At 41.8% G+C, this 19,591-nt stretch overlaps 1 protein-coding gene across 1 annotated transcript in view; it reads right to left on the bottom strand.

The window, feature by feature from the left end:
• Positions 1-18,171: 18,171 nt before the first annotated feature.
• Positions 18,172-19,591, bottom strand: part of LOC104469363 (NADPH oxidase 4-like) — a gene marked incomplete at its 5' end in the record, with an annotated part of 12,239 nt that continues 10,819 nt past the window's right edge. The window contains one exon of the mRNA XM_010083836.1: positions 18,172-18,765. Coding sequence (XP_010082138.1) covers positions 18,645-18,765 — 121 coding nt within the window. The remainder of the gene's footprint in view (positions 18,766-19,591) is intronic.

Consider the following 19,591-nt stretch of genomic DNA (forward strand, 5'->3'; position numbering starts at 1 on the left):
CACAGTAGCCCTGTTTCAAGCAGTCAACACGACCCAGGGCAGGGAATAAATCGTACAGTGTATGCCAATATTAGTAACTAGGACAAAATTGATACAAGCAACACCTGCCGGTTCTCTCTGTCATTGTGGTGTTTCTGCTTAGACCTCTGCCCTGATGACAGTTTGGAGTTAAAACTCTTCAGAAGTGTATCTGACTCTGAGCACATGAAAACACAACCAGTGCTCTTTTCTGAGCCAGCCACTAAGGTTCCTCCAGTGTGGGAAGTGAACACTGCTGTCAGCGGGGACTCAATGCACCCATCTTAAAGAAACTATTTTGGGACAGGAGAAAGTGTCCTGTGGACATGCCTAATCCTTTGCACTGACTTTTTGGGGCATGCTAGCTTGGACCAGACACCTAGATTTTGGATAGCTCACAAGGAGGGAGAGGACTCTCTCAGCACCACGGCACTAAATGTTTTCTTGGCACACCTCCCTCATTCTGACAGGAGACATTGTGCTTTCTGTCTGGAGGCTACAAATGCAGTGGCACATTTTTTTTCTTCTCAGGGTCATGTTCAGGCTTGTGCTTTTACTCCCAGGCTCAGGTGTAAGTTAAGTGTTGAAGAACCTCTTCTCTTTAAAGATGTTTCCCTGAGATGGGAGCTGGAGCTCCTGCATTGTTTTTTATTGGGAATAATGTAATGCCACGAGGCTGTGCTTGCCATGTAATCTCATTGAATGAGAGTGGGCACAGCTCAAATGCAACCCTGCCTTTATCTGTTCCTCTGTCTGCCAAGGTGACTTCCTACACTGTGCCTCCTCTTCTGAGACAAGAAACTCCCCACCAGCATTGGACAGCTGTCTCAGGCTTCGGGTGTCCATTCTGATGAAATCAAGGCTAAAATGGGGCTTTATAGTTCCTGGTGCCATGAAATCTAGATCCTGTGCATGTAGCCCATGCAACCATGTGCTACCTTGACCCTAGTGGGCACTGAAGTTAGGCTTCTCAGAAAGCACTTGTCAGATGAGGTTCCCACCACCTTCAGCATCCAGGGATCTATTTTCAGGTTCAGTACCACGTTGCTTCACATAATGAAACAAAAATACCATGTGGTTGATGTTCAGAAATCTTGTATAGCAGCTTCATTAAAATGTACTCAGTATTGTTTGTCCCTGGTCTTTGCAGGAGACTGTTACCTCTGTGAAGTCCTTCATTTTCCAGCCTGCTGTCTTTCTTCCCTGAACTGTTAAAAGTCACATTTAATCAAAGCAGGACAATGAGCAGCCGTCAGTCTTTTCCATTCTGTTCTCCCTCCCACATTTTCCCCAAATTTGTATTTTTGGCATCTGTCCTCTCCACAGAGTTAAATCTGTAATTCACCATCCGGGTATACACACGTGTGTAGGGATGCATGTCCTCTTAAATCAGTCTCCATAGTGAGCTGAAAATTGGCAGCAACGAGACCTTGTCTTTAAAAATGGCCTTTTACTGTAATTTCTGTAATAAGGTCTGCATTAGATCTGAAGTAGCTGTTATAACTGTAGAAAATCAACTTATTTCTGTATATCCATCTTGGATCCATTAGGCTTTCTGATGTCCCATGTCATTTGTGGACACTTCCCTAAAAGTCTGCCTGTTACCTCCTTCTCTTGAGGGCATCAGACATGCAGAATTCACAAGGTGCCAAGTTCTGGAAATCTGCTGGATTAGTAAAATATGTGGAGAAACTAGTTCTTTCCCTGCATACAGACAAAACCCTCTTTGAAAGAAGAACTCAGCAATAAAAATTAATTCTGGTCCCTAACTGTGTCTTGGCGCTTTGAATCACCTCCCTTCATGCAACTTGATTCAGCCTCACATGACTTCCCTCTCCTGTCACCCCACACTGCACTGTTTTATCCATCAGGAAAAGGGAACCTTGAGGGCTCAGTGGTGGGATTGTCCCACATTACTGAGGCTGGTATAGTGATGGAAACGTAAAACAGCCCACAGAGGAGCGCCACTGCTGTCTGAGCATGTCATACAGATTTTAAAGGAACTTGCTTGTATAAAAACTCCTTCCTGTTTTTCCTCATTGTTTTCCAGGAAAAGAAACATGCTCAGGCAATAATAAGCAAATAAGGTATTTTTAGGTCAATTACATCTTGTGGACAAATTTTCACACATTTTCCCAAAATTGTAACAATGTTAAAATGTTTCTGGTTTGAACTGCTTCTTGGAAAATTTAAGCACAACTATTTCACTGTGCTACATTTTCAAACTGCTGTATATCTTTCCAAGCACTTCTGACAACAGTTTCATAAATCTGAATAAAGGAAAGTAGTCTGCAGAGCCTCTCAACTCTTAGGGCAGAGCCATGCACCAGGCTTTCCTTGCCTTGCATACCAATACAACTCCCCTTGTAATCGGATTCTGGTTTTCTGCACCAGTGATGGATGGTGATGAGCTTTTTTGCAACGTTAATGTCATTACTCACCTTCATTCCATTGTGCAAGCTATTGCAAAGAAATAGTCTATATGCACCACACAAGAAAAAATATTTCTGTGAGAAGTGCTAAAAGCTTAAGTTCTTTGCATGTGACCCCCTCATGCAAAGACAAGAACATTACAAAAATGTTCTGGCTGTTTTGTCACAGAGCTGAATGTGTCAGGAAGATCTGTGAATAAGAACTTGAAGGCTTGCAATGTCTTCTCATAAATTTACTGGGAGATTGGCAGGGTGGAAAATACTGGTCCATTAATAGTGTTCTGCTAAATTTACTGTGGACCGATTTCATTGTCAGACGGCCTGGCTGTATAGAATGAAATATATACATGGTTAGATGGTTGGAAAAATATGAAATGACCAAGATCATTACAGTATCTGTATACAGAACTGTTCATTGGTGTCATTATGAGAAAATGTGATTATTTTTTTTTAACTGAAGCACAACACACATCCCAGAGTGACAGATCTACAGTCATTAGCAGACAGCAGAATACATATACTCATGGCAACAGAGGTGGTACATAACTGTATTCTTACTATAGTAGTAAAAGTTGTACAACATATGTGTATATGTGTGTAGACAAGCCCTGTAAAGACTCTTTCTTCTGCTCACCTTTCATATGGATGGCATTACACTCATATCAAGAACAAACGAATATATGGTTTGTCAAGTCAGAACAGCAGCAATTTGTTTTTACTTTGATCTTGTCAATTAATGCCATGGTGACCTTGGAAGATACAGACCACCAGAGAATCCAGGCTCCAGGTCCTCTTTTACACCATCATGGACTTGAGATGCTAGTTTAAAATTCATTTTAGTCTTTTAATTCTAGAGCCTGTGGTCTCAATTATTTAATCCAGAGGGCTGATTTTCAAAGCATCAACCATTTATTAACATTCAGGGAGAATCAGGCTCTTGACAACTCTCATTTAAGAGACTAAATGAAAAAGAGGCATTTCTGTCTTCCCTACTGCTTCCAGAAAAGGTGCTTGTCACTTTGGAAAAACAGATCACTGCTAGTCAGAAGGACTTTTCCCTTTCAGTGGAACAAATATGCTTAAATCCACAAATCTAGATACCAAGACTTAAAAATTATGGATTCTTGTCTCATCCTAGGAGCCCTGGCACCAAACAGGGATGTCTGCAGGGAGACTGTCACTTTAGAAATTGTGTTTAGAGGTCTGGATACAGATGACAGATCGAGCAATTACTGCAGTCATCATAATTAAAGTGACATTCTCCTACAAGGAGACATACTACTGTAAGAAGTTACAAGAAAGCTCATTTAGAAAATTAATCTGTGGAGAGATCAGAAACTTTGGGCTAACAAAATTAATTTTCAGGAAAACCAGAAGAAAGGTATTAGGGAGGGAGAGAGGACAAGTTGTTGGTTATTCAGATCATCAGTCATCAGTCCACAATGCACAATTTCAGATTAGAAAGTACACTGTTATTAAGCTCAGACTAATGCTTACGCATATGCTAAACAAGACACCAGAAAGAGTAATGATAAATCATGGAGCTATTAAATTCATGAGAATTAAATTTGGGAGGAGTTGGAAAAGGAAAATGGATGAGAAGTGCAGATTATTTTAAGTCATCTCATATACAAGAATGATGATGGGTGTTCAGGAGAAACAATCCAAGTTTAATTTATTAGAAAGTATTCCAATGTGCCACTCTTCAGCTCTCCTGTAGCATCCATGTAGCCATAACGTGCTTTAGGGCACATTCAAGGCTAAGCATCAGGTTCCGTGCAGTGAACAAGGCTCTAACTGGATTGCAGGGCTGCTCCCCAGCTTCCAGGAGGCAATGGGGTACCTACCCCTTTTACCCCAGAATTCAGAATCAGAAACAGGTAAGGAACCACCTATGCGTGCTCCTCAGATGGTCTCAATTTTGTAACACACACGCTTTTTTCAGGTGGTTCTCCAGCTGGGATATTCTAGGAAAGGGGACCCAGTACACATCTAACCAGCACTTGCATTTGCAGCCCATAATGTGCCATATTCTCCAAATAAATGAGTATGTTCCCTGTAACATCAATGGAGGGAAAAAGGAGAATTTGAAACAGATTTTGATGCAAAAATCCAAGGTACATTAATCAGATCTCCCTGGAGGTCTTCAAAGATTTCCACATCTCCCCATTGATTATGTGAGAAAGGTATTAATTTACTTTAGAAGATGTGGTTCATTAAATAACTGAAATTCATGAGAGGTTGGTGGCTGGATTGGGCAGACAGCTGCTGCTCAGCCCACGGCTGCTGTTTTTCTCTCTAGAAAGGCTCATCTATTAGCAGGAGCAATCTTTGCCTGTCATTGCCCACCCTTCTGCTCACCTTGTCAAGAATTTATCATGATCAATGATGCCTATATTGTGATGAAGCGGGAGGAGGAAGCACAGTTTTTCTTCTTCTGCTAGGAAAACAGCAGCCTGCAATACTTTGCTTGCTGCCCAACGTAAGGAGTTTCTTTTTTGCTCCAGCATTTTCACTCAGGTTTTGACAAAATAAAAGGCCCCTCAATTTTTGTGCTCCCCTTCCCTGCTCTTCTTGTATGAACAATGAGATTTCCTTCTTGATCAAATGCATTTGTGAAATTTATTGTTTCCCATAAAACCTCTCCAAATATCAGACAAAAAAATCAAAGTTCATGAGCCAAAAGACATTTTGCCAAACCTCATTACTTGGCCAAGGGAAAGTGAATGGGAAAGGATATTCTTCTTAATGAAAAACACCATAATAATTTTTGAAAGAATCATTTTTTCCTCTGATAGCTCTGCCCAGTGTGCCACTGACCCTGCCTTAAGTAAAAATAAACACCTTCTACATTTCCACAGCTCAGGAACTTCTATGAAGTGGAGACATTAACTTCCTCTACATGTTTTTAACCTAACAACTAAAAATAAATGAGAAGGAATATACAGGGTTGGGGTTTTTTTCATCTTGCTGCAGTTAAATTCCTCATCCAGGAAGGAATCACCATCATTGTAACAACACCACTGTGGAATGAGAAAGCAAAAAGTACAACCCTGAGATTAATATATGCAGTTTAACTGTATATCCTTACTTCTCAAAAATAAATAATTACCTATAACCTTTGATAGCAATTCTGAAAAATCTCAGAGAAGTCTGCACACTTCTACTAATCCATGTTTCACATGCAGTTTTCCTAAAAAAAATCACAACCCTGCCAAAGGCAGACATGGTTAGGCAGATGGCTACCAGGATATTCAATGTTCTGCAGAAAGACTGACTGTGTGCTACACCGCAATGCACCAGAAAGACCCAACCACAATACTGGGAGGTGAACCATGAGTTTTAAAACAACTGTTTTAGATTTGCTGTAGAATCAGTCATGTCTTGAAGATCACAGTAAAATATCAGCTCTTCATTAAGAACTATCAAAAGCAGTACAGTCTGAGCAGGTGTTTGAAATAAAACACTGAAATGCTTTACCAGACTAAAGAAAACACCCAGTGGTTTTGTTTTTTTTTTTGTTGTTGTTGTTGTTGTTTTGTTTTTTTTTTTTTCACTCAGTCAGGTTCTCAAGTGTTCATCTTAAGTGGAAAGGATTTCTGTACACTTCTGGTATGGGAATGAATTTTGTGGGTTAGGGTCAGGCAGGTGCTGTTTTATATTCCCACCGTGCTCTGAAAAAGACATGCAGAGTGCAGAGGACTGATGTTCTTTCCAAGTTCTAGTGGTGGGATGACTGTGTAGAGAATGAGATAAATTTATTCTGCTTCTGAGATGGTCTCATAGTTGATTATACAAAAAGAATGCATTTGGCACAGTCCTTCATGATAGGATTCACCTTTCTCAAAGGGGAAAGGGGGTCTTTGATGAGCTAGCAGGGCTCACTGACCGAGCTTTAAACTAGACTTGAAGAAGGATAATACCAGGCTTGCCTGTGACAAGCTGTGGGATGACATGCTAAGGTTAGAGGGACAGGGTGCTAGCGAGTGAGGGCCCTCAGCCTGTTGCTCTGAGACATGCTGGGTACACTGCTGCACGCTTGAAGTCTTCCAGAGATGAGGCAGGGGCTCCTGAGGTAACAGGAGCCAACAGGGAAACAGCAGTGAAATACCTCAAAGGAATTAGGGGGTGTTCCTCTAAGGAGGTGCCATGGCCAACAGCCCAGTTGAAGTGCCTCTACACCAATGTATGCAGCATGAGCAACAAACAGGAGGAGCTGGAAGCCACCATGCTGCTAGAAAGCTATGACCTAGCTGCCATTATTGAAACTTGGGGGGACAAATCCCATGACCGGAAGGTGGCTATTGATGGCTACAGGCTGTTCAGAAGAGACGGGCAAGGAAGGAGGGGTGGAGGGGTTGCCCTTTAAATCAATAAATAGATAGATTGTTGTGCTGGTTTTGGCTGAGATAGAGTTAATTTTCTTCACAGTAGCTAGCATGTGGTTATGTTCTGGATTTGTGCTGGAAACAGTGTCAATAACACAGGGATGTTTTAGCTATTGCTGAGCAGTGCTTACACAGAGCCAAGGGCTTTTCTGCTTCTCACCCCACTCCACCAGTGAGTAGGCTGGGGGTGCACAAGGAGTTGGGAGGGGACACAGCTGGGACAGCTGACCCCAGCTGACCATAGGAATATTCCACACCATATGATGTCATGCTCAGCATATAAAGCTAGGGGAAGAGGAAGGAAGGTGGGGATGCTTGGAGTGATGACGTTTTGTCTTCCCAAGTAGCCGTTATGTGTGATGGAGCCCTGCCCTCCTGGAGACGGCTGAACACCTGCCTGCCCACGGGAAGTAGTGAATGAATTCCTTGTTTTGCTTTGGTTGTGTGCGCAGCTTAACTATGTCATTAATTAAAACCAGGTCACAAACACCAACTCAGCCATGTTTTGATCAGTCTTGGAACGGTTGTTTATTCCAAAGTCATGAAGCTTCCTGTAAAGTAAATACCTTGAGAGTACAGTGCCATAATTAAGTGATGAATAAATATATGATATGATATGACAAAAACTCACGTTAGGGTGTCCTGCTAATATAACAGAATGCAAAAATAACATCTGAACAGCAACAGAACTCAGCAGCCAAATACCTTACTTGACAGGATTGTTATTAAGATAAAATGGCTAATAGAGTCCAGTATTTTTAGAAAGAAGCATCCTTTCCATACTGCAACCAGGATTTTTCAATTTAACTAAACAAATTTGAAATGAATGACTATTTGCCAGGTAAATCCATACAACTCTTTTCAGGTGTGGCTGTCCCCATTTTACAGGTAGGCAGAAAAAATGCGGGATTTTAGAAAAAAACCTAAATGCAGTTGGGTATCAAAACCTCAGTGAACTTGAATTCTTCATGTTACTCTAAAAATCCTAAGCAGAGTGACCAGTTTGAACAGAAACTCTATTAAGATCATGGGAAAAAGCCCAGGATTTCTCTCTATCTGATCCTTGTTTTAGCCAGCGGTTTGTACCTACCCTCACAACACTGCAATTAAGAAAGGGACACTGTGGGAAAAGATTTCTGCACATGACTCGGGAAAATCAGAAGAAAAAACCCAAAGGACTCAGAAAAGAGGAGAGGGAAAAAAAACACCACAAAGCTTTTTTTATGATCAATTTGCTAGCTCCGCCTTATTATACAGCTAACTGTTAAAAGCTTTGCTTCATTTGATGGGAACTATCAGAGTCGGAAAGCTTATTGGTTATTCTTTGAAGGTTTATGAGGCATGCAGTTACAGCAGTGACCTATTTAAATCCTTCCAGACAGTGAAACACAGTTCCTCTGTTGTGTTGGGGGGCAGCAAGGTGAAGCTACAAAATGGGCTGTTTCATTTGACAAGAGTGTGGCTTATTATGGGCAGAAACCCACTAAGTACTGTTCTCTTTCTTAAAGTCAAGCCTGGGGGAAAAAATTAAAAGTGAAAGTTCAGGATGAAATTCTGCTCTCTGTTCCACGCGGAAGCTAAGCAGACACTTCTCTTCAGAGAATTGTACCACATCCTGATCTATAAAAACATAAGAACAGACTGAAATTACATAAATATAAAGAGGCACCTCTGAAAAGACCATTGAGTACTCAAAATTGTGGACGTTGATGCTAGTAATTTCCAGAATGGTTATCTTGCACATTGTATAGAGATAAAAAAGTATATAATTACAGAACTGGAAATTCAGAACAAATTTTCTGGCCTCTTTCTTTTAGGACAGGAAAAAAAAAGAAGGACGTGGTCAATAGTGAAACAGTCATGATCTGCAGGATCTACAGAAAAGACAGGGCATTTTTTTTTCTATCACATTATACAGGTTAACTGGAAATAACTACTTCCAAGGCTTATTTCTTAAAAGAAAAATTGCAAAGTTGAACTTAGCTTATTCCTTTTCCAGATTTTAGGGATGGCAACAATTTAATCTGTGGTCCATATCTTGTCTCCTAAAACTGGATTTTGATTAATTATTTTCTCTCTGTGCAGCACTCTGGTTCAAGTAAGTCCTCTGACTGGTGGGATCACAGTCTTTTCACGATAGCCATGCTTGTACAAATGCACCCTGTTCTTGGACACATACAATGTCAAACTCTCTCATGTCCTATTAGTCCAAAATAACTATCCAAAATTAGATAAAAATGGATCATTTGTCTTCTTCCTTTCTGATATAATTCCTGACTCTATATCCTCATCACATAAGAAAACCATTATGAAATAACATAAGCTGTGGCAAAAGAGGGCTAAATGCCCAACATGCTCCCTGCCCTCAGCACACACAGCTCTCTCATGGGAGGGCTGGTGTGTGCCCAAGAGTCCATTGAGCCCCTAGTACCTGGCTCAGCATCTGGTCTAAAGTTAGGGAGCAACCCAAGTCTAGACCTGCCGCAGACATTACCTTGGAGGTTCAGATCATAGAATCATAGAATGGTTTGGGTTGGAAGGGACCTTGAAGATCATCTAGTTCCAACCCCCCTGCCATGGGCAGGGAGACCCTCCACTAGCCCAGGTTGCTCAAAGCCTCATCCAGCCCGGCCTTGAACACCTCCAGGGATGGGGCATCCACAGCTTCCCTGAGCAACCTGTTCCAGTGCCTCACCACCCTCACAGTGAAGAATTTATTCCTTTTATCTAATCTAAATCTACCCTCTTTCACTTTAAAGCTATTACCTCTTGTCCTATCACTATACGTCCTTGTAATAAAACCCTCTCCAGCTATCTCGTAGGCTCCTTTGAGGTACTGGAATTATGACAATGTAGACATGATCCTAGAGAGATGCTTTGTTTTAAAAGAAAGGTATTCACTTGTTGAGCTCACGTAGTGGTAGTATTGCTCAGTTTGAACAGTACTTTTCACTAATGAAGGTTGTAAAGAAAAAAAAAAAAAAACAAGAAAGAATGCATTGCCATTAGAAAAGAAGTAGTCTTTTCCAGCTGGTTTCCACTCGCCTTCTAAGCGTCTTTGAGTATTTTTTTTTAAACAGACATGTTTTGGTCATGCTAACACTTTCCAAGTAAAATGATATTCGGGTTTTTTTGTTCTGCTTTTTTGTTCTGCAATGAAAATACATTAATCTAAATACTGTAAAACCGTAGAACCTGAAAAAAAAAAACATATGCACATTATGGGACTAACATAGCTGGCCCAGACAAAATGTCTTTTTAGACATCAGTTTGAGGAAAAATGTCACAATAATGACTTTTCTTCTCAACTATTGCCGACCAAGGGAACCATTTCCTACCCAAATGTTCTTCATCAAATTTGCCCTTGCAAGCAATTAGAAGGAACAGAGGGAGAGAAAAGCTCAGAGGGATTAAGGGTTTCACAACCTGGCACATATGGGCTAAGGCTTCTTATTTCAGAAAAAAAGCTAATAAGCCCAGAGCTTCATCAACATAGGAATCCTGGAAGAGGATCTTGGTCACATCTGAGTCTCAGTGAAAGCTCTGCCCTTCTGTAGTTACAGCAGCATCAGTGCCTTCTTCTCAAAGATGCAGAGCAGAACACAGGTGTTGGGAGTTGTCTGCTTAACAGCACAATTCTTCTTCTTTCCCTTTATAAACAATGAGCTCTCAAACTCCCTGAAGCAAAGAAACCAGGCAAGGAAATATTTAATCAGGGAAAGGAGGAATTTATATGCAATTGATAAACTAGGGGCTGTATGAAAACAGAGAATGTAATTGAAAAAAGCAACCCTTTCCATCACTGACCACTGTCCTGAAATGCCTCCATGTGAGGCAGAAACATGACCTAATTTCAGTTGATGGCCAGAAACCATCTGACCTTCACAAAACCAAATCCCCAGTTCTCATTCAGAAGACAACACGATCTTTGTTGTATGAGTTTTCTCCATTTTCTACACAGCTGTCACTGCCCCTTTTCTGATTCCAAAAAGCATCTCCAAGACTGGGATGCTGCAACCCATCACTTTCCTAAAGCTAATCCAAGTGTCTGCAAGACCCCTGTTGGATTGTGTACACCAGGAGCATTACACAGGCTGGCGTATGCTATGATTGCAACTGAGGACTTCTGCATTTCCCAAAGTGGCGTTTTCTTGAGTTAAGGGAAGCAGAGGGTGGGAGAAGCCTCCTGACACAACATGTGCTATGGAGAGAGGAAGAGCACAAAAGAAGGACTATTTGACACATGGATGAGACTGTTTCCAGTGATCCAAAGGTTAGAGCACATCTCTGGGTGAAAGCTGAGGGTATGCAGAGAAGAGTTGGATCTGAAAGCTCAGCTCCTACTAATATTCCACAGAGAGTGAGCAAACTGAGATCAATGAAAGCACCAATGCATCCAGCTCCAACAGAAAATGATACTTCACTGTCAGGTGGAGACCCTTTTTCAAGTTGCATCTCAGCCATGTTTTCAAGCTCTGCTTGGGGACGTTATATTTTTCTCAAAAAAACGCATGTCAGTTACAAGTGCTTAGGCAATCAAAAAGAATAATGCCATAGGTGAATCTTCACACTCTTATCAAATATTTTTAATGTTATTTATGTTGTTCTGACACAGTAAAGGAAAAACACAGCACTTGTATCTTCTCTGCAGAGATTTTGCTGTTTATCCCTCATAAACACTAGTGCAAATATGGGCAGGGTATATTCAGTTATCGGTGGAACTTGGCATTCACCATCCTCGTGTGTTCTGGACAGCACATGCTTCCAAGGATCTCACACCTAATGGGGTACAATAACATACCCTGTTCCCCAGTCCCTGAACAACATGCTTCTGCAAAGCTACAGAAATACAAAGAGTATGTCCATACCCTCAGCTAACCACACAACTGAGTCAGGACAGCTCATTGTCTACACGATTCACCCTCAGATATGACAGGCCTGAGCTCCAAGCTGGAAAGTGCACGCGGGTGGCTCACCCAGCTGCATTTAAACCTGCTTTCATCTGCCATTGCAGGCTCAGTCCGAGAGTCCCGGACTTTCCCTGATGCCAAAGCGTACCTTAAGGATAGGCTCTGACCCAGCACTGTTCCAAGACGGCCAATGTTGTGACATGGCCTGCTTCTGACTACAGATCATGTATCACTGCTGTGTTTGTCCTTCAAACAGTTGTTTTCGCCTTTGCCTTAAACCTTGCCTCATCCCAGCAGCTCGCAGAGTTTCTGTGCAGCATTCCTACCGGGCTGCACTGAGTGCAGCTCAGGACACAGTCCACTCGATATGCTTTCTGATATTTTGTATTTCTCTCAGATTGCTAAAGGGAGAAGAAAACACTCAGAGGCGTTATTTATTCAATTCAGAAGCAACCCGTTATCACTGTGTTACATTTCTAACATGCAAACACCACTACACAGCACCAGGAGGGAACCCATTATCCCTGAAAAAGAAAGGACACGCTCTTTTGAAATCAAAATAAATGCCCTGCTGTCAATGAATATATTCTTGGTTGCAGCACAAGGAGGAAGTTTTTGTTTTTCCTCCCCCACCTCTCATCCAAATTTCTTCTCTGGGGTTGTAGAGTACGAGATGAGCAACGTGACCTTGCAATGACAGAATTTTAATGTGTGACTGGTGCACCAAAAGCAATGCAGCAGCGTCTCTCTTCTGTGTTGCTATGTACACTAGACACTTATGTAACACTGCTTCTCATCCTCAAGGCTGTCCTTACCTAGGGTCAGCAATAACGAACACAACATTTATTTACTGAACTGTCAAAGCTACTTACAGCCACCACAGAGAAATACATGCTCCAATATTACGGTGAAAAAGGAAAGTTAACAGGTAAAGCCATTCCCAACCCCAGAGCTGAAAAACAGAAGTAGATGGGTTTTTTTGAAACAGGTTAACTAGAAAGAGTCAAAGGTGTATTTATTTCAAACAAATTGCTTATTTCCAAGGTGTTTCCTAAAATGTACTAGCTTTCTTCTGTGCTTTAGCAGCGAGTTGTGCACAGAAAGGCGTCTTTGCATACATTAGTTCTCAAACCCCAGGGAGACTTTGCATCCATAGCCAGGGAATGGGGCTTGCTTTTAATTTCTAGAGTTGAGAAGCCAGAAAGAAGGTCTCCCTCCTTCCCCTTTGCTCCCAGGTTAGAAATATTTAATCCTGTTCATTGCTGGCATTCATCACGCTCTCCTGCCCTCCTTGTCCTGCTCCTCAGCTGACAGAAGCTTACCTGAAGCTTCAGGAGCTACTCTTGGCTTCCCCCTCCTGGTACAATAGTACAGGTCATTAGGAAGAACGTGCAGACTTTGGACTGTGGGATGGACAGACTTTGCCAGGAAGAAGCAGACAGCACCTAAATATTTTTTGCAAGGTCTGATATCCTCAGAAATCCAAGAGATTTTTAAGAGGCAATCTACAATTGGGATGAGTGGCTTTCTCCAGCTCCATGCCTCTCCAATAATGGGACAGATCCATTGCTGTTAGTACAGCTACAGCAGCTGTCTCTTACAAATATGGTCCTTCTGAAGAATTCCATTGTACCAAAACAGATCCTATACCTCTCACAACATGGGTGATAAAACCAGAAGGATACTAAACCTTGAAAAATCCCCATCCAGCCCTTTAAGGAGCAGTATTTGTTGCTCAAAAACTTTGTGTAGTAGCATTTGTTATAACTGTCAGTCCAGCAGAAGACTCACGGTTCAACTGTAAAAGATGTTGGCTAATTAACCTATGGCACCTACAAAACAAATTCCAGTTTCAGGGATTTACTAGCCTTAGTACAGAATATAAAAGAGGAGGGTCTTCATAGGAATGAAGAGCCTCAGTTCAGCTCTGTGTGTTTCACCAGTGCATCACAATAGTGGCCTTAATGAAACACACCAGCAGCAGAGACAACGCAAGCCCCAAACCACTGTTCACAGCTGAGTCCTCAACTGTATTCTATATATCCCTGAAAAATGTACATTTAACGCAGAAAAGCTCAGTTCAGCACGGGCACCAGTGGAATTTTGATCAAACCTTGCTGATGAATCCTCTTTGCTAAAACAATAAAAACTGTTTTTATTTGTGAGGAGTGGGAAATTTGCAAACAAACCAGATGCATAATCCAGAGAAGAACAGACCCAGCTTGTCTTAAATCATGCTGGCATGTTTATGAAATGATCGCCAGGCTGCAGTGAAAATTAATCTCCCTAGAAGCCCTTTTATTTTTCAAACAAGTAAACATTGCATATTAATAACAATGTCTCTTCTCTGACTTATGGGGCTTGAACTGGTATAGGCAAGGACTACTTAGCCTCCTGCCTGCTTCTCTAAGCAACATCTTGTAGTTTGAAACTGGTGTGTTAGTGTCGATAGAGGCTTTTCTCTTAGGCAGCTGTTCTAAAACCAAATTTCTTACCAAACCATTACTCCTCTGCTCTGTTAGGCTGTTATAGCTGAATTATTGTTCCCAAAGTGGCTGGTCTGCCATTTGTAATATCTGCCCCTTCTCAGACAGCTCCAGATCGCTCTCTCACCTATGTGCAAGAAGCATTAGAAGCAAAGGGATGACTGCACTTACCTACACTGGCTGTAAGGCACATTCACAGGCTGCGCCATATTTATATCAAACTCTGTGCATGGATGCAGGCATATGGAGTATTACATCTGCTAACAAGATAGGTGAAGATCTGCAACCATGGAAAATGATGGGGATGCAGTGCTGAGCGAGTAAGCCCATGATAGGGATGCAGCGTGTGGAGCTGAATATGTGCAATGCTTTCATACACATCTTCACATCGGGCTTGTGTGGGCTGGAGTCTTCAAACAGAGGGAGGGTTTATCTCTTTTGCCTTTACAGCAACTGTTCTCTAGTCTGTTGTGGCAAAACAATCAGCGTTTTGCAGAAAAATGGATTTGGCTTAAACTTTCTACCCTAAGCAGTGCAGTCATCAGTCTGCGGTCCACACTGGTGTCCTCTCCCCAGCTCAGGATCAAGGTTGTGCATAGTGATCTCTCATACTCCTTTCAGTCCTGTCTCCTAGAAGAGCAGATAAAAGACCAAGGAAGAATTCACATGCTATTAGTACCATATGTTGCTCCAAACTCAGGACTGGAATAATCACTGTGGATGGACGGGCTGTCCTTCAGACTTCAGAAGTGAAGGTCACTCCTCCTCAGGACTTCCCACGCTCCAGCAGGGCTCACCCCCACAGCCCTTTGCTACAGCAGCAAACATTTACTCATGCAAGTATTCTCAGTGCTATGGGAATAGGATTTCTTGGGAAAATCCGATTAATCCAGCTGTGAGCTGTGTCAAGCCCCAAGTCTCACACTGCTGGATGAGGGCTGGACACCCACTGCAGGGAAAGGGGTTGGTTCCCACCATGACATGAAACACTCCCCTTTTAAAGTCCTGAAACATTCATGATGAATAAAACACTAAGATCCCACAGAGCAAACACTGAGGCGCCTGCAGTTTTGTGACAGACTGAGCAAGAAGCAGCAGAATACACGGTGGGATCCTTTCCCTGCCAACAAGACGCTTATGGCAGACCCTCTTACAGGACACAGTTTAAAGCGTAAAGAGAGACTCAGTTACATAAATCCGGTTGATCTGTAAATGTGGAATTAAGTGCTGTCAGCCTTCACTTACTTGTCTGGCACCTTCACGTACGCTTGGCTTACAGATAAAACAGCTATGGAGTTTAAAAGAGTGCTTGTCTCAGTTTTGCAAGCTGGAGACCCCCACCCAGAAGCAGCAAGGACAACGCAGCCTGCAGAAAGTCCATGTTTTTCGTAACACGTGCCACTCCTGAAGCCAAGCCACAGTTTCTAAGCCTTAAACGTTTTGCTCCTCTAAAAAAAGCATAGCTCAAGGAAAAGGAAAAAAGCAACTGAGGCTTTTAGTCTTTCCCCAAACTCACCCTCATTTGGTCTAGCAATTACTCATCGCCAACAGAGAGGTTTGGGCAGGCAAAGCTTTACACAAAATAAAACACAAATACAGTTGAATAGCAATTAGGCAGATCTTTTCACTGCAGGTGCACTGAAGTGATCCTGAAACATTAATTAAGCCTCACAACACTCCAGAAAGGTAGATAGTCCCAAGTCTGTCTTACAAGTGGGTCACCTGAGGTTGGTAAAGGACAAAGGCAGGAAGAGGAGACCCTGGCTCTGCTTGCATCTTGCTCTGACAGCACTGCCTAATGGAACAACAGGCATTTAACATGCCTACACACAGCGTCAGCTCCTGCTACAATGCAGAACAAGAGCACAGTACTAGTATCATTATTTTAATTATAAAGCGCTACCTATATAGGAGCTGAGCCAGAAAATATAATCTGTTTTAGCACAGAGCTAACTACAAAACTAGCTGCTCATTATATGGTAATGGAACAGATATCTATCAGAGAGGAGATATGAAACCACAAACAACATCATGATTAGATGACTTTAAACTGTATTTAAAAACAATGAGATACTAGATACTAAAACAAGAGGAAAAAGATTACTGTCTGGTTGTGGTTAATGAATGCAGTCATGATTTCAATCATGCTTTCAGCTAACTGCCAGCAAACGAAAAAGCCTGCAGTATCAGCAATATCCAATATCTATGCATTTTGCCATCAGTGTTATGTTTATTATAAAACCCATGCAGGCATTATTAAAAATAAATCTTAATGATTACAAAGGATATAATCCTTTGCTGCATACCTCTGTTTTTACAGTGATGGATGAGCAAGATCCAATGGGAAAATAATGATCCTTGCAGCCTCAAAACAAAAATTAAAATCAGTAGCTGCAATGGAGGCTTCCATCTCACATTGTATTTCTGTTTTGGCTTCTCTCCTCTAGGCTACTTTGAGAATTCTTATCAGTAGGAATATGTCCATCTCTGGCTCTTTTCTTCTCCCCTGAATTTCAAATTGGGCAAAGCCAGACATAAAAACTTCAGTGCAAAGTCCAGACCTTGAGGAACACGTCCCCATGTGGCTTCGCTGATACACCTCCACCCTGCTGCTCTCAGGGCAACTCCTGAGCAGGAGCTGCCAAGGCAAAGACCAAACTCATTTTCCCTAGTTACACATACAACAGGTCTATACACCACCTACTAGAAAAACCCTTGTCTCTGAACACTGATAGTGATACTCGTAGACCCCTGGACAGAGTTTGTGTTGCAAGCCGTAAATTAGTGTCTTTCCTGCTAAAACAAAAAAGGTCTTCACTGGAAAGATGTGCGGATCAAGATGTGGAAATCAAATGTGCTGTGCTAAATACAGGTGAACCACAGGCACAAGAGATGCTGAGCCACCTGACGTCCATGTGTGCTGCAAACACTACAGGGTGCTGCTCCCAAGCTGCACATTCAGGGGCAGGTTCTCGGCATGTGTAAAGTGATGCAGCTCTATTAAGATGCACTGGAGTGATACCTAATTATGTCAGCTAAGTGTCTGACTCCTGCTTAAATGCCCTCATCAAAATCAGGAAAAGGGGGCAAAGAAGAAAGGCTTGATGGATCAGCTGGAAGAAGAAAAAGTTGCTCCTAAGAACCAAAAAGTTGTAAAGTGCCTGTTTCAACCTCTAGCCCTTCCATGGCAACTATGAGCAAAGAGGAGAACAGCTGTGAGGAGGAGAAGGGAAGGAAGGCTTAAATTTGGATATATACTGAAACAGACAGATCCTGCAAAGTTTCTGTCTGCACACATGATGCAAAGAGCCCCACTAATGAGGGCTTCATTCTTACACCGCTGGAGATATGGCCTGATCCTGCTCCCAGTGACATCAGTGCAAACAAGTGTGACTCCAGGGAAGGTACTCAAAAGATCATGGTCATCCAAACATATTCAGTGACCTCTAAAATTGTATTTCAACCTGCCGCATTGTAAAATAATCAGTAAGAGCACCTGAGTGCTTGAAGTACTTGACATTCAAGGCATGTGAGTGCAGAATGAGTGCAACTTCCACATTGAGCGTGCAGTATAATAAAACATCATACCCTGTCTGCTCCTGTTAATCGCTTTTCTTGCTTCATCTTTCTGGCTGCATAAATCACACTTATTTTGCAAACTCACTGAATGCTGAATCGATGTAAGATAGAGAGTTCTCCACATGCAGCTGTTTGCTTGCCAAAAGGCTGTGATTTACATCACGGCAGAGTCTGCCCACAGGTGCTACACAGTTGAACTCACTTTTCCATAGGCTAACTTATATCTTTCCCCATATTCCACCCTGTCTTCCATCCAGGGTGGGAATAATCACATCCACCACAGAAGCAGACTAGCAAGAGTAACACTATACTTTAAATACAGAATCCTGTTCCGCAGTGAATAAAACCTTTACTATGGAGTGTTTCCACCCCAAAGCCATGATGAGATTTGTATACCAACAAAAGCAATAGGTCTTTGTAATGCACTGTGTTTTGTCATTTGGATTAACCTGGGGTTTGGTTTACTGATCCAGCTTTAGAAGACTGATGTGGAAGAAGTTCAAACACTCCACAGATCGTTCTTCCATCAGCTTTTAAAGCAACTGTGTCTCTCCCCAGCTTCTGTACTTTTTAATTACCAGAAACAACTCCAAAGAATCACCACTGCCACAAATATTGTGTGAGAACATTTGGCTTTGAGCATAAGCACTTATTATTTGTTGGTATACTGCTGCATCCATCATTTTCCAGTCTTAAATAATCATAAATAAGAAAATTTGTGCTATTCTTTGGTACATTTCTGTCTGTTTAAACCACAGCTGAACTTTTAAGTTGTACAAACAAAAAATTGCACTTTTATCTTCTAGAGAGTCTTGCTAGTCCAACAGACTTTCAGCTGAAGGATTCTTTATTATACTCAAACCTTGTCCCATAAGAGTTGTTGCTGTTGCTCAGTTTATGAAGTATCTTAGAGATTTTGTTTGGTCCACAACAGAAAACACCAATGGTCTTCCTGTTAAAAAAAAGAAAAAAAGTTATGACATTGCAAATAAATAAACAGTAATTTCTAATGATAGACTGAACTGGATTCTGGCCTCGCTGTATTATATACAAGCCAGCTATGCATAGATTTTAAGGTGAGAACAGCTCACTAGATCATGTAGTTGGTCTTAATGAAGCCACTAGATCTCTCCCAAGTATCCCCACAACGAGTCCTATTACTTATTTGACTAAGACAACTCTTAAGAAAAAATACTTCATCTTTGTCTCAAGACACTGAGTGATGAAAAATTACTACTTCCCACTCTATTTTTTTCCAAGATTAATCACTTTTTTTTTTGTAAAAAATGTGTCTCACTCTAACGACTTCATTAGTGTAACCCACGATTTACACCGGCAGGAGATCTAGTCACTAACGGTGATTCGTTACACTAATGAAGGCAGAGCACCACTAACCCATGATTACTTCTGGCAGCAGCAGAATAACTTTACCGCTTTAGTTGCACATTTGCAAGTAATCCTTCCCTCAGCAGCTGTATCTGAAAGTCATATGAAAAGCCAAACACAGAATATGGTCCTTGTTCATCATCCACAGCTATCAGTCTGGGTTCATTAGTTAACATGACTTTTTCACACCACTCCACTGTCAACAGCTCTTTGTTCTCTGGCCACCTCAAACACAGGCTAAGTCAGACTCATAGTCACACAGCACCTCAGGGCTCAGAACAGTACCCAGTCACAGAACAGGGCACAACCACAGCAGTGGGACTGAGCCATTCATGATATTCATCAGCTGCCTTTTGAAAGATGAGGAGAAGGGAAAGGAAGGAGCAGGGAAA

Source organism: Pterocles gutturalis, unplaced genomic scaffold (assembly GCF_000699245.1).
Source record: "Pterocles gutturalis isolate BGI_N339 unplaced genomic scaffold, ASM69924v1 scaffold11145, whole genome shotgun sequence".
Lineage (NCBI taxonomy): Eukaryota > Metazoa > Chordata > Aves > Pterocliformes > Pteroclidae > Pterocles > Pterocles gutturalis.